Source organism: Aspergillus steynii, assembly GCF_002849105.1.
Source record: "Aspergillus steynii IBT 23096 chromosome Unknown P170scaffold_1, whole genome shotgun sequence".
In the NCBI taxonomy this organism is placed as follows: Eukaryota; Fungi; Ascomycota; class Eurotiomycetes; order Eurotiales; family Aspergillaceae; genus Aspergillus; species Aspergillus steynii.
The window spans coordinates 2,606,671-2,620,533 of record NW_020194398.1 but is presented as its reverse complement, the minus strand read 5'-3'; the positions used below and the strand labels follow the sequence as shown (position 1 = coordinate 2,620,533).

At 53.7% G+C, this 13,863-nt stretch overlaps 5 protein-coding genes across 5 annotated transcripts; 3 read left to right on the top strand and 2 right to left on the bottom strand.

Moving 5' to 3' along the window:
- Nucleotides 1-77: 77 nt before the first annotated feature.
- P170DRAFT_432078 (DUF3984 domain-containing protein) lies at nucleotides 78-1,764 on the top strand (the record flags this gene model as incomplete). The annotated part of the gene is made up of 2 exons (XM_024848184.1): nucleotides 78-83; nucleotides 182-1,764. The coding sequence occupies 2 exons, from the start codon at nucleotides 78-80 to the stop codon at nucleotides 1,478-1,480; spliced, it is 1,305 nt and encodes a 434-aa protein (XP_024709739.1). The 3' UTR covers nucleotides 1,481-1,764.
- Nucleotides 1,765-2,697: 933 nt separating this feature from the next.
- On the bottom strand, nucleotides 2,698-3,716 carry P170DRAFT_345027 (cut8/STS1 family protein; the record flags this gene model as incomplete). Its single annotated transcript, XM_024843497.1, has 2 exons — nucleotides 2,698-3,566; nucleotides 3,641-3,716. 2 exons carry the CDS (start codon nucleotides 3,714-3,716, stop codon nucleotides 2,698-2,700), a joined length of 945 nt encoding a protein of 314 aa, XP_024709738.1.
- Nucleotides 3,717-4,228: 512 nt separating this feature from the next.
- On the bottom strand, nucleotides 4,229-7,966 carry P170DRAFT_432077 (ATP-dependent RNA helicase MTR4). The gene is made up of 5 exons (XM_024848183.1): nucleotides 7,142-7,966; nucleotides 6,994-7,084; nucleotides 5,274-6,931; nucleotides 4,639-5,204; nucleotides 4,229-4,572 (listed from the first exon to the last, which is right to left on the bottom strand). The coding sequence occupies exons 1-5, from the start codon at nucleotides 7,898-7,900 to the stop codon at nucleotides 4,392-4,394; spliced, it is 3,255 nt and encodes a 1,084-aa protein (XP_024709737.1). The 5' UTR covers nucleotides 7,901-7,966; the 3' UTR covers nucleotides 4,229-4,391.
- Nucleotides 7,967-8,249: 283 nt separating this feature from the next.
- Nucleotides 8,250-8,619, top strand: P170DRAFT_469900 (cytochrome c oxidase VIIc family protein; the record flags this gene model as incomplete). The annotated part of the gene is made up of 3 exons (XM_024852685.1): nucleotides 8,250-8,427; nucleotides 8,498-8,530; nucleotides 8,594-8,619. 3 exons carry the CDS (start codon nucleotides 8,250-8,252, stop codon nucleotides 8,617-8,619), a joined length of 237 nt encoding a protein of 78 aa, XP_024709736.1.
- Nucleotides 8,620-9,079: 460 nt separating this feature from the next.
- P170DRAFT_373510 (Elongator subunit IKI3) lies at nucleotides 9,080-13,750 on the top strand. Its single transcript, XM_024845245.1, has 9 exons — nucleotides 9,080-10,283; nucleotides 10,336-10,428; nucleotides 10,484-11,043; nucleotides 11,095-11,248; nucleotides 11,304-11,646; nucleotides 11,698-11,930; nucleotides 11,985-12,118; nucleotides 12,168-12,447; nucleotides 12,533-13,750. The coding sequence occupies exons 1-9, from the start codon at nucleotides 9,146-9,148 to the stop codon at nucleotides 13,534-13,536; spliced, it is 3,939 nt and encodes a 1,312-aa protein (XP_024709735.1). The 5' UTR covers nucleotides 9,080-9,145; the 3' UTR covers nucleotides 13,537-13,750.
- Nucleotides 13,751-13,863: the final 113 nt, after the last annotated feature.

Sequence of the window (13,863 nt, the reverse complement as noted above, 5' to 3'; positions counted from 1 at the left end):
CCTCGCCTCCGGTTCCTTCATTGTCCTGAAAACCTCTATTATATTTACTAGCTCCTCCCTCTCCCTCCGCTTTCTGAATGGATGTACGTGAAATTAAACCCCCAAATCTAATACCAAGCCGGGTCAAGGGGCACTACCTACTACAACCACAACAAATAACTAATCAATGGCCATTCCCCAGTTTTCCCGTTCCCCGGGCGGGTTTCGCTCGCGCCGCTCCTACCCATCACTGAACCACATCTCGTTGGCCCCGTTAACGCCTCGCTTCCCCATCGACGATGACGAGGATGATCTCTCGCCAGGCGCAGGAGGTGACTACTTTTCCGCGCGTAATCCCCATCATGACGAGGACAAGTCCGCCTTCTCGCCCCGGATCTCCTACCTGTCCAGCTACTCCGTCCCCGGCACCCCGGGCGTGCTGTCCCATTCGCACTCCCGCAGCGGGTCCCGCGTGCGGCACCACCAGCGCAGTAAGAGCTCCGGCCGCATGAATCTGAGCGATACCAATCTTCAGGGCCAAGGGGTGGCAGCCGGACAGCCGTTGCATCATCAGCAGCACCAGCACCAGCACCAGCACCAGCGACATCACGTCGGGGACGATCTGTCGAAGCATCGTAATTCCTCGTCGGTGAAACAAGGCTACCCGTCGGAGTCGACGGGCCGTCGCGATACCGAGTGGATGCTACGTGCGGGCATCGCGCTGGCATCGTCGACCCGCGAAGAAAAAGGGCAGAGTTGGCTGGCGAAGAGGGAAAGCTCGACAAGTCTAGTCTCTGAAGGGGTCTATGATGGTAACAGCGCGGCAGGATTGCATGGGAGGTCAAATCGCCGCACGAAGTCGGGCCGGTCTACACCTCTCGCGCATTCTCGACATGGTTCGCGCGCCGTCAGCCGAAGAAACAGTCGCCCGGACTTGGCCATGACCAGTCTCGACATGGGTTCCGCCGTGGCCGGTGGCAGCAGTCACACTCCCATCCACGGAGCCAGTCCGGCGGATGAAGGACGGCATCTGGTGCCAGACTTTGTGGACGAGCGGATCCGTGCGGAGATGGAATCCATCCGGCAGGAGGCAGAGGAGTATTCTACGTCCGAGTCAGACAAGTCCTGGGACTCAGAAGACGAGATGGACGAGCAGGAGCTGCAGCGTCTCACGCGGGAGCGAGGCTTCGGGCTGGGTAGCTGGATCGATCGCATGGTAGAATGGACCTTATTCGGCGTGGAGGACTGGCCGCTGTTGTCTTCCAGTGACCCCGATCCCGCGGAGCGTCCGACAAAACATGTGGAGATAACTACCGAGGAACCGTTGACTATCGGTGACCATAGCGGTGATACGTTAGGGCCGGGCTCGGTGGATAATGACGATGGTGTTTCTGTTGCGAGCGAGATAGAAGTCGGCACCGTGGGCGAGAAGCCTGGAGAGTTGGGAGGCTGGGAGGATGCTGGATGGTTGTTCCGGACGGTGAAACGACTTTTGATCTGAACTCTGAACTCTACAGAGTAGAAGTCGATGCTACTGGTCTCTTTTCTTTTCCCCCTCCTCTTTTTGGCCTTCTAAAGAGGCGCATGTACCTCATTTAATCTGGGTTTATTGGTCTAAAATACTACTGCGAAAGATCTACTTCGAGGCGAGAATGGAAATGTCTCCAACATACACTTGCGACATATCTATTGCACCCGCCTTCAAATCAATTCGCACCCCCTAAAAAGCATATTCTTGTGTACTCTTGCCCCATACTACCCATACCGAATCAACCTCAATTACCTTCAGATACCAATAACTCTCTCCCAGCCTCTTGGACGGATCCATCAACTCGCCTCACTCTGGCTAGTCGCACCCCTGCATCTGAGATGGGTCCTGTATGAGTTGGCCGGTTTCATCTTTGCGTAATCTGCCCATAAGCACCGGCGTAATTCGTAGGGGTATTCTTGATTTTTTTTTTTTTTTACTTGACACGTAACCGACCCGGGGATTGGATGTTTTTCGCCATATTAACTTTATCCTCCCAAGCGATGGAAAATGACATCGGAAACAGAAAACTGGATGAAACAAAATGCCAACCACCAGAAAGACTCAGAGAAATTACAAGGAAAGGATAAGGAACGAAAGGACAAGAAAAAGAAAAGATTAAAAAAAGGAAAATGACAAGGGTATACAAGACATACAGAAGGGCCCAGTAATACGTGAACATAGTTTCACGAAGCTTCCGAGATGTTGATTGTGGACAACGAAAACAAGAAAGGAAAAGAGATGTCAACGAATGACGATAGCCGCGATTTCTTAGACCAATGCAATGACATGATGCAACGAAACAGGCTAATAATAAGACCCCGAACCATCAACTTGAAATCTAAAAGAACGGTGGGGAATGTTGAGGAAGGAAACGAGAAAAGTGTCTGGCCTTGGCTTGGTAAAAATGTGACACACCAGAAGGGAAAAGAAAATGAAAAAGAAAAAGAAAAAAAGGGAAAAAAAGAAATGAGAAAGAAAAGAAGAGACGCATAATATCTCTTAGCACAATGTAAACGCCAAGCTGACCCCCAGCTGTCTAGTTAATGCGGTTGGTATCGTGATCGTATCATACGTGGACATGTGCGGCCGAGCATCCAAACAGCAACTCTGAATGAGACTTGTGGATGACGCTTGGATGATGGATGATGGATGGTGGAGTGAGAATAGGTCGTTGATGAATAGGGGCTCTACCATGGCCCAACTTTGACGGGAGTTCCGAGTCCGTAGGTGCCCGACAGGAGCTGGTCCCGGATAGAACCAAAATCGTTGCTATGCCCTGGGTTTCCATAACCCTGGTTGTCTGGCCCGTGCATCCATCCCAGGCTGGATCCAAGCTCGTGAACGGCCGCCTGCAGCTTACCACCGGAGTTCTGGTTGTGTTTCGCCAACTTCTGATCCCAGCCGCCGTATTGTAGTTGAATGCCCCCGCCGCGTTTAGCAGCCTCCCGAATCACCAAAATCCAAGCCTTGCAGATTTCGTCGTACGCAGAGTCCCGCTCTATGTTGTTTTGGGGGGTGTTCCATCGTGGCAATGCATGGATGATCTCGGTGGCGTCGTCCAAGTAGCTCAAGGATATCGAAGCCTGCGTTTCGTTGGGAGGAAGGAAATGTGGCGTGAAATCACCCAGGGCATCGAGAAGATTCCCCAGAGGCTGTCGGACTCGGTTGTAGGCGTAATCGGATTCGGGGTTGCCACCCAGGGGGAAGGAGGACTGAAGAGCGGATTGGTAGTTGCGGAGCACCTGAAGAGCCCCGGAGACGCTCGGGCGAGGAGCCGTGTGAACGACTTCATCGACTAGAGCCGGGTGACGTTCGCACATGGATCGGAGGACGCCCCGGAGAGCATCGGTATCCAAAGTCTCCAGCAACCGGGGGAGAGCCAGAGGCCTCCCGCTCACATTTGGACGGGCTCGTTTCCATGTTCTCGCGGGCGGAAGAGATCGAGGAGTGAATGCGGGCGAACTGGTTGGAGACGCTGACATGCGTCCATCGTGATCGTTGCCATCGTCGTCGGCTTTCCGTTTTCGGTTGTTGGGAGTGTGGCTTGGTGTAGACACTAGAGCAACCTCGAGTCAGTAAAACTGCCGGTCAAAAAGCAGCGGCGGTGAACCGAAGGCTGGGGGGACTCACTTGGACGAGGAGACGACAGACGAGAGTACTCGTAAAAATGGGGAGGCACAGGTGGTGTAGCCACCACGCTGTTCATGATGACTGACCACAGACAGCCGGAGGATGGGACAAGAAAATAACGAGCGAAACCGGGTTGGGGTGGCTGACAGGAAATTCAAACGTGGGCACGAGGGAGAGAAAGGAAGTGAGTAGGGTAGGGTAGGGGAGTATTGGGGGGGTGATGCGTAGGGGGAGGAGATAGGACAGGAGAAAGAGAACGAGATAACGCAAGGGAAAGACAAAATGCAGGATTGAAGAGATGAAGGAGAAAGGCCGAGTTGGGTTGGTGGGGAAGAGAAAGGCCGAGAGAGAACGAGAGAGCGAGCGAGAGAGAAAGAAAGCAGAGAAGCGGTGGGAAGGCGGTTGGTTGCGGGAGGCAACGTGCACCACCTGCGCAGGTTGCGGTTTTACTTTGACCGGCCGGTCGTTACATCTTCATCTCGTCGGCACGATGTCACCTGCAGTGTCATTCTCCCATCCTGGGCATGGGAAATTAGGAAATTAGGAAATTACGGAGTCTACATTCCTATGAATGAAAATATCATATCGATTTAAAATCACACGAAGTCGTTCTCTTCTTTTGGGTTTCCTCGTCTCCGACGCCAGGGAAATGCGACCACAAAGGACCCCGGTGCCACGGAGTATCAATCCAATCCAATCATTAAGTACATACATACAGCCTCTCCCTTGTCTGGATTTGATTCGAGTTGATTTACAGATACAGGGACTGGGCAGCAACGATGTCCCTGCGCACCTTCGTCAATGCCGTTTCAAAAGTACTCTCCAATTCCTCGCTTCCCATCACCTTGGCGGCCTGTGCCATTTGTCGCAGACACTCCTCCAATCGGCGGAAGACTCGAATGAGACTGCCTTCGTAGACGTCCGTCATCAGACTGTTTTTCCATCCCGTTAGCAATCTTGACACACGTCATAGTCCGGCCACCAGGATGCAAGCTTACCAGATGTCGGCAAACGACTTGCCGTTCGCCCATTCGTAGATGACCTCCATCAGCTCCCAGTGGAAACTCTGGACGTACTCCTCCTCGTTGACCGCTAGCTTGGATTCCTGCGACACTTTGGCGATGATCCGAGCCTGCGTTTGGATCTCCTTGAGGGGTTTCGTAAGCTCGTCTCGCGTCAGTGCAGGGGTCTCCTTTGTCTTCTCCTCAAACACAAAGACACTCAAAACGGCCGCCGCTTGCTCCGGGGTCAGCTTGTTGAAGAAACCGTTGAACAGGAGCTCGCTGAGCATCAGCTCGTCACCCGTGCTAATTTCACAGGCGACTCGGGCCTTCAGCTGCACGACCTCGGCCTCGTTGATAAATCCAAACCGACGAAGTACTCGCTTGCGGCATTTCAATTCGTCAAGCTGCAGGATCGCCATCGCTTCGGAGATCTTCTTCTTCGTGGCCTTGATCTTATTACCGATTTCGACCTTCTCGGAATATTGCTCGTAGAGCTCGGGCAGCCGGGGCGAATTATGCAGAGGATTTGAGAGCAGGCGGGATTCGAGAACCTCCACTTTCTGTAGTTCGCTCGCATGTTAGCATGTATACTTTGATTCTGGGGTTCGGAACGAGTGCCGTTTTCTTACCCTGAGCAGTTTCTTGAAACCGTCATCCTTGATGTTCATGTTCTCGATCGGATCGAGCACGGCGATGCCATCGGGGAAACGCTTCTGAACCTCGGCCAGAGCCTTTTTCACGCTGTTCCTCGTGTCCTTGGAGTTGACGTCCTTCGGTAAGAAGATTCGTACGTGCGAAATCGATCGCAGACAGCTGAGAGTGACAGGAACAACCTCCATCCGGGTCTTCTCGTTCTCCGTCGCTGGTCGGACCCCGGCGGGCAAGTCCTCGAACGTTTTGGTGGCCACCGATGGCCCGTCGGCAATGTTCAATAGAACGTCGAGAATGTACTTTTGATTGTCGACAAATTCCTCGGAAGAGCCCTTCGCCGGTTTACGTTGCTTGTAGTTAACGACCACTCCCCAGCCGAAGTCTTGGTCCTTGTATGTGATGTGAACCAACCGACCGGGCTGCAGGAAGGAGAGACAATGGTTGGGATGGCTCATGACCGCCTGGATATCGTCCGAAAACTGGCGTAGTTGTTTCCTTAGATCGTAGTAATCGCGAATGGTGCCTTCATCGGATATTTCCATATTGGCCTTTTTCACCTCCAACTCGCGTTGTTCTTGCTCAAGCTCGGCGACACCCGCCGTGTTCTGGAATTGATGGAAGCACTTCTCAAGCATGAACTCGGGCGAAATCCCCTCCACACGCATGAGATTCAGAACCATGTTATAACCCAGATGGAACGCCGAATTCAATCGGTCCTGTTCACCGCGAACAATCTCCTTCGCTACGGCAGGGTCCATTTCTTCGCCCACCATCATGATCACAATACCACGGTCATCGAGACCTCTTCGACCCGCGCGACCGGACATCTGGACGAATTCAGACGGCGTCACCCAACGCTGACTGAAGCCGTCGAATTTCCGCACGCTTGTGAAGACGACAGTCTTGGCCGGCATGTTCAGACCGATCGAGAACGTCTCGGTGGCGAAGAGAACCTTGATAAGTCCCTCCTGGAAAAGGATCTCGATGGTTTCCTTCAAGATCGGAAGAAGACCCGAGTGATGGACACCAATACCTCTTCGAAGAAGTGGCAGAAGATTTTGGATCTGAGGCAGGTTGCGGTCTTCCTCGGACAACATCTCAATCGCACTGTTGAAAACCTTGGAAACCATCTCCTTTTCAGAATCGTCATTGAAAGCCAACTTGCTCATCTGCAGAGCACCTGACTCGCATTCACGCTTGCTAAAGGCAAAAACAATCACCGGGTTATAGCTTTTGAGCATGATCATCTTGACAATCTTGTAGATGTCGCTCGGACCGTCGTTGCCACCCTTGTTCAGCTTCTTGTCCTTGCCCTTGCCTTTCCGCTTGGCCAATGCATCAGCAGGGTCGTCGCCTTTCTTGTCTGCAATGGCACTCATTGCCTTCTGGAAGTTTTCTTCCCGGAACTGGCCCTTCTCGTCGACAATCAAATGAATTCCCTCGGATCCGGCAGGGAAGAAGTAATGCTGCAGGGGCGTCGGTCGGAAATCGGTGTACACAACGTGACAAGGCTGGTTGTGCATTTTCGTGATCCAATTGGCGAATTGCAAGGCGTTGGGGATTGTCGCGGACAAGAAGACATATCGAACCTTATCGGGTAGCAGGATGATGGTTTCCTCCCATACCACACCTCGTACTGCGTCGCCTGTTAGTGATCGTAAAAAAAAAAAAGTCAACGCCCAATTCGATGAGACCTACTCGAATCGCGCATGTAATGAATTTCGTCAAAAACCACCCATGCGACTTCGCGCATGATCTCAGAGCCACGATACAACATGGAACGCAGAATCTATAGGTGAAACCATATCAGCCCGAGCAGATTGTCGCTATACCGGAGCAAACCTACCTCCGTGGTCATGACCAGGCAAGTAGCCGTAGGGTTGATGGTGACATCACCGGTCATCAAACCAACGTCTCCAAACTCGGCCGCAAATTCTCGATACTTCTGATTGCTGAGAGCCTTGATCGGACTGGTATAGATGACTCTCTGGTTGTTTTTCAAACTTTGCGCAATCGCATATTCGGCCACCACCGTCTTTCCGGCACTGGTATGAGCCGACACCAGCACACTCTCCTCTCTCTGGATCGATGCCACCGAGACTTGCTGGAAGGGATCGAGAGTAAACGGCCACACGCGGGCGGGGTTCTCGGGCGGTTTATGTTGGGAGATAGGCACGTAAGGATAGTTCGGAGGAATCGCAACCTGGTGTCGCACTTGGTGAGACACGACGACTGACGCGGGATCGTTCGCCGCCTGAAGGCCTGTAGAACCGGTGATCTCGCGCTCTTGGGCGGTTTCGAACGAATCGGCCACCACGGGGTCCTCTTCCTTCTCCTTCTCGAGTCGCGGCCGCTTCGAATCCGGTTGATCGTTGGTATCACTGGCGACCGGAGCCTCCTCGGACTCCTCCTTCGCAGGCTCCTCGGCAGGCGCATCAACCGCGGGAGCTTCCTCCTCCCTCACCTTTGCGACATCGACGGGGTCCTTCACGTCGCCATTGACCTGCCGCTTCTTGCTCTTGTCTTTCTTGGACCGTTTAGGCGCACCCCCGGCGGGCTTGGCCGGCTGGGGCTGGTCCTCAAAAACGTCGAAAAGCTCATCCATTGCCGCTGGTCAGCCACCTGGGAGACACGACTAGTGTGGATGCGAGACGTTCTTTGTGCTTCCTCAAACGCAGCCGGAGAAATTTCAATGATTCTTTTAGGAAGGCGGCGTGTGATTGGGCAGCGCAAACTCTCGCCGCCGGAGAAACTTGCCGTTCGGGGGCGCTTCACGTGAGCGCCGGACGAGCCGCGCCGACCGGCTGATCGAATGATTCCGCTCGCTCCTGCTCTCCGTCGATGGTTTGATTGCTCTCTCCCATCCTCGCCGACCGTCCCTCTTCCAAGGTGCGTTGCTGCTGCCAATCGTCCGTCCGTGGCCTGGCATCGTCTCTAACGTCCAATTCTCCCAGATGAACGCCGCCACCGCTCTCCGGGCCCGTATGGCCACCTCCTTCGTTGCCCGCCGTGGCTTTTCCACCACCCGTGCCCAGCTCGGCAGCCCGTACCACTACGCCGAGGGCCCTCGCTCCAACATTCCCTTCAACCCCAACACCAAGTACTTCTTCTTCAGATACTGGGCGTTCATGAGTAGGTGGACCCGATCGAGGGACGTCCGGGGTGGTTCGAGATGGATTGTGCTGACCGTCATGCCTTTTAGTCACCGGATTCGGTGCTCCCTTCGGCATTGCTGGTATGTTCAGGGTCCCACTACGGATTGCGCTGTTCCATTGACTAACCCTCTTCCTTCCTCTAGTCTGGCAGACCTACAAGACCCGGTAAATGCTTTCTTGCGCCGTGTTTCTTCGCACCATGGGATCTTGGGAAACGGTCGAAAATGTACCCTAGATTGGAAGCGGTCGGATATCCTGTATAAAGCTAGCGAATTGTCCCTGTTGGGGAAATGGAGATGTTTTTTCTGGTTGAATTGAACTCGTAGAGACTGGAGAGAGCTCGTATAAAAAAGCGTAGTGATGACGAGTGGAAACGGGGGTTGTGGATGGGCCGATGCATCTTCAATCTGGATGAAGTCATTGGCTGGTTTTTTTTTTTTTTTCCTTTTTTCTTTTTTGGGGGAGGAAAATCAAAATTCGGGCATGTCTTTGCGGCTCCGCCAATCTCCAGAAAGACTCCCCTCCGCATCTCTCCCTCTTGACGGACCCAGGAGGATTCTCTAGCACCGTGGGAATTTTAATTAATTCCTATTTTAATATCCTGGTCGGAATCATCGTGACCGTCGTTTCCTCCCGTCAAATTGCGGTCGATTCATGGCGGGGTAAAAAAAGAGTCCCAATACTCTCTCTAGAACATGCGCAACCTCAAAAACGTGCGCCTCGCCGAGGTGCAGCTCCAGAATGAGCTTCCGCTAACTGCGACGGCCTGGGATACCGCCTGTGATGCTGTCATTTGCACCTTTGGTCCGACACAAGCCAATCCGGTCATTGAATTGAGAAGAAAGCGCCAGGATGCCTATTTTTCGGACCCGGTGGCGGCCGATGCCTTTGAATGTATCGCATCCTGGGATGCGCCCTGTCCTTTGCCGGACCTGCCCTGTGATCGCGTTCTTTCGCTGCACTACTTTGCCGACAATCTCACAGCCTGCCTGGTCCTCGAGGGAGGTGACATCGTCATCGTGCGCGAAGAACCGCTGCCCGGCGAGGACAAGATCGAGATTGTGGGCTCGGTCGATGTGGGTATCACGGCGGCAGCTTGGTCGCCAGACGAGGAGCTGCTGGCTCTTACCACTCGCGCTGACACATTCCTGTACATGACGAGGGAGTTTGAGAACGTGGCCGACATCACTTTGACACCCGAGAATCTGCAACAGTCCCAGCACGTGTCGGTGGGCTGGGGTAAGCGGGAGACGCAGTTCCAGGGCAAGAGGGCGAAGGCTCTGCGGGATCCGACCGTCCCCGAGAAGGTCGACGAAGGGAAACTAAGCAGCAACGATGATGGACGGACCTCCATCAGCTGGCGCGGGGATGGCGCCTACGTTGCGGTGAACCGAGTTGAGTTCGGGATCCGTCGTGCTATCCGAGTTTATTCGCGAGAGGGTACTTTGGACAGCGTCAGCGAACCCGTCGATGGCTTGGAGGGGGCTCTGAGTTGGAGGCCCTATGGAAATCTCATTGCGAGCATTCAGCGACTCGAGGATAAAATTGACGTTGTGTTCTTCGAAAGAAACGGTCTGCGTCATGGCGAATTCACCCTGCGACTGACCGAGAAGGAACGATCGTCATGGGCGTCAAACATTCATCTCAGCTGGAACGTCGACTCGACGGTGCTCGCCGTTCAGTTCCAGGATAAGATCCAGTTCTGGACGATGGGCAATTACCATTACTATCTCAAGCAAGAGGTCCCCGTGGCAGTAAACCCTGAATCTGCTCATGCTTTTGCTTTCAAATGGCACCAGGAGAAGGCTTTGCGCTTTGTCGCCGGCGCCTCAGGTATTTAATGTCCTCTCACAGATCGTGGACTTGACTAATATCTTTTGGACAGACTCAATACTCGACGTCGAGTTTGTTTTCGACGTTGCTCATAGCTCGACGGTTGCTCCGGGTGATGTCGGCGCCGTGGCTGTGATTGATGGAAGTAGGTCACTTGCGTCCTCCAAGAAAACCCGAAAATCATCTCTGACTTGACCTAGAAATCTTGAAATTGACCCCATTGAGATTGTCGGGGGTGCCGCCTCCTTTGGCTCACAATGAAGTCGCCCTAGACTCGAATGTCATCGATGTGGCGTTTAGCAAATCGACAACTCGAATGGCCGTTCTCACAGAAGACAGCTTCTCTATCTATCTTTGGTCCTTCAAGACTAGACCCGTGGCCACTCCTATACTTGAATCGAGCTATCCCTTGTCGAACACGCCCAACAGCCGACCCCGACAAATCGCCTTCGTCAATGAGACTGAGGTTTACATTCTCAAAAGCAGCGGGCCCAATAGTACCGATATTGAGCGAACGGCATTGGAGACTCGAGCCACCAGTGTCGTGTATCAAGCGGCCGATTGGGAGCAAGTTGTTTCAATCCTGCCTTCTCTGAGTCAAGAGGCGTTATGGTTCTCACACGTTAATAAACCTGGCCAACCAATTTCTTACTCCTACATCAACACCATCTCCCCGGACGAGGTTGATATTGTCCCCTTTGCCTCAAGCCCCGCTGCCGATACCTACTGGGCTAAAGCTGCTCAAATATCCGAAGACGAGGTAAAACCTGCCGATTTCTTCGACTTCTATTATTCTGCTAACTGTCTCAAGCATGTCCTGGTTTCTCTGACGAAAACCGGTGCTCTCTATGCGAATCAAACACTGCTCGCGAAGAACTGCACTTCATTCATGGCAACCCAGGCCCACATCTTGTTTACCACCTCTCAACACCTTCTAAAATTCGTTCATCTGACCAGACCCGAAGGTGATTAGGATCCTCACGAAATTGTCTCCCACAAATAGTTGACGTTTCATTCTAGCCATGGATGTGCCTCTCGATACCCCCGAGTTAGACGAAAGATGCAGAAGCATCGAGCGTGGCGGGCGTTTGGTGAGCGTCATTCCCACCACGTTTGCAGTTGTCTTGCAAATGCCTCGGGGTAATATCGAGACCATCTATCCTCGCGCCTTGGTTCTCGCCGGCATCCGAAACTTCATCGATAGAAAGGACTACAGGAATGCATTCCTGAGCTGCCGTAGCCAGATGGTGGACATGAACATTATTCATGACTATGCTCCCGGGCAGTTCATGGAGAACATCCCGCTATTCATTGACCAGGTTAAGCGGATCGATTTCATCGATGAATTTATCTCGCGTCTGAGGTATGTCATTTATCTGAGCCCATTCAACGATGTTGTATTAATTTCCACAAGCGAGGAGGACGTCTCCCAAACCCTCTACAAGGATACTCTCCAGAAGAAGGCTGAAGAGGCAGCAATTGCCAGCATTCCTACCAAGGAAAGCAAAGTAAATCGCATTTGTGATGCATTCTTGGCCACCCTGGAGAAGCGATTAGACACCAACTTGCACAACCTCATCACTGCTCACGTCTGCAAGTCGCCACCAGCCCTTGAGGCTGGACTTCAATTGGTTGCACGGTTGAGAGGTAGGTCTAGGACGAATGGTGATCTTGTTGAATTGATACTAACTAAGTGATTAGAGGAAGCATCTGATCAAGCGGACGATGCAATTGAGCACATGTGCTTCCTGACTGATGCTAACCGCCTGTACGATCATGCGCTGGGACTTTACGATCTTGAGCTCACGCTGTTGGTTGCCCAACAAGCTCAAAGGGTACGTTTTGCACCCAAGCCCTGCCAAATCCAATACTAACGTTGTTCAGGATCCCCGAGAATATGTTCCATTCCTACGAAAACTCCAAGAGGCCCCCGAAACCCGACGCCATTTCGAAATAGACAATTATCTTGGACGGTACACCAAGGCTATCAAACATCTCCACACGCTCAACGCCCACGACGAGCTTCGGGCATACGCAGTCAAGCACGTTCTATACAAGAATGCCATCGATCTCTACAAGTACCAGCCTGAACAGCTGCACGATATCACCCACGCCTATGCCGATTACCTCTACGATGAATCCAAGTACAAGGAAGCAGGCATCGGTACGTTTCCCCTTCATTGATGCAGAAAGACTCTATCCATACGCGGGTCTCCCTTCTCTCAGCCCGGATGCTAACTCTCGCTCAGCGTACGAATCCCTTTCCATATTCACCGACGCATACAAATCCTACCACCTGGCGCATCTCTGGCGAGAGTCTCTGTACTGCGCCATGATGGTCCCTCTCTCCGAGTCGGAGCTGCACGAACACGCCGTCACGCTCGCCACCTCCCTGACCGAGGAAAGCCGCGACTACGTTTCGGCCGCACACATCCACGCCGAGCACCTGCACGACCTTCCGGCCGCCGCCCGACTCCTCTGCCGGGGCTCACGCTTCGCCGACGCCACCCGGCTGCTGGCCTTGAACGGCCAGCAGGCCCTCATCCCCGACATCGTCGACGCGGGGCTCGCCGACGCCATGGGCTCGATGACCGATCTCCTGGCCGACTTCCGCGCCCAGCTGAACGCCCAGGTGCCGCGCATCCGGGAGCTGCGCGTGCGCCGCATCACCGATCCGCTGGCCTACTTCGGCGGCGACCCCACGACCGGCGAGCTGGGCGTCGACATCCCCGACAACGTGTCCCTGGCCCCGACGGACGCGTCCACCCTCGCCGGCCGCAGCATGTTCACGCGGTACACCGGGCAGACCGGCAAGACGGGCAAGACCAGCTCGTCACGGCAGTCGTCGAAGAACCGGCGCCGCGAGGAGCGCAAGCGCGCGCGCGGCAAGAAGGGCACCGTCTACGAGGAGGAGTACCTGGTGAACAGCGTGCGCCGGCTGATCGAGCGCGCAAATACGACCGTGCCGGAGGTCGAGACGCTGGTGGATGCGCTGCTGCGTCGGAACATGCGCGAGCGCGCCGCCGCTGTCGAGAAAACCATGCAGGAGGTCATCAAGCTGTGTGTTGAGAGCCGCGAGGAGATCGTTGGTGCCGCCGCCGTCGAGGCTCCCCGGGTGCCTGCGCTGCAGCCCGAGGACCAGGAGGAAGGACATGAGTTCGCGACCCCCGTGGCGGCGGACAACAGCCTTGCGTCGCAGAATCTGCAAATACCGACGGTCAAAACGATGAAGCCGTCGGCGTTGTTGAATTGAAGTGCATCGACCAACACATCGAAACATGAAATAACGACAAAAAGGTAAGGGGAGAAGGGGGCTTCGTGTGGACCGGATGGTTTCTTCTTTCCACAGATCTGGTTTAGAACAGGTTTCAGGCATATCAAAAGTCGGCGAGTGATCTTCCTCATGGTTTCCCCGGGGATTGACTCCCGTCGATTCCATATAGACAAAAATTAAATTAAATCAATCTAGACGTATGATGATAATTCCTAGGTAGAAAACATATCCAGTTTCTGTTTCGTTGAAAACATCGGGCATGCAATGTGGGTTGAGCCACTTTCGTACGACAACAGAAGTATGCAA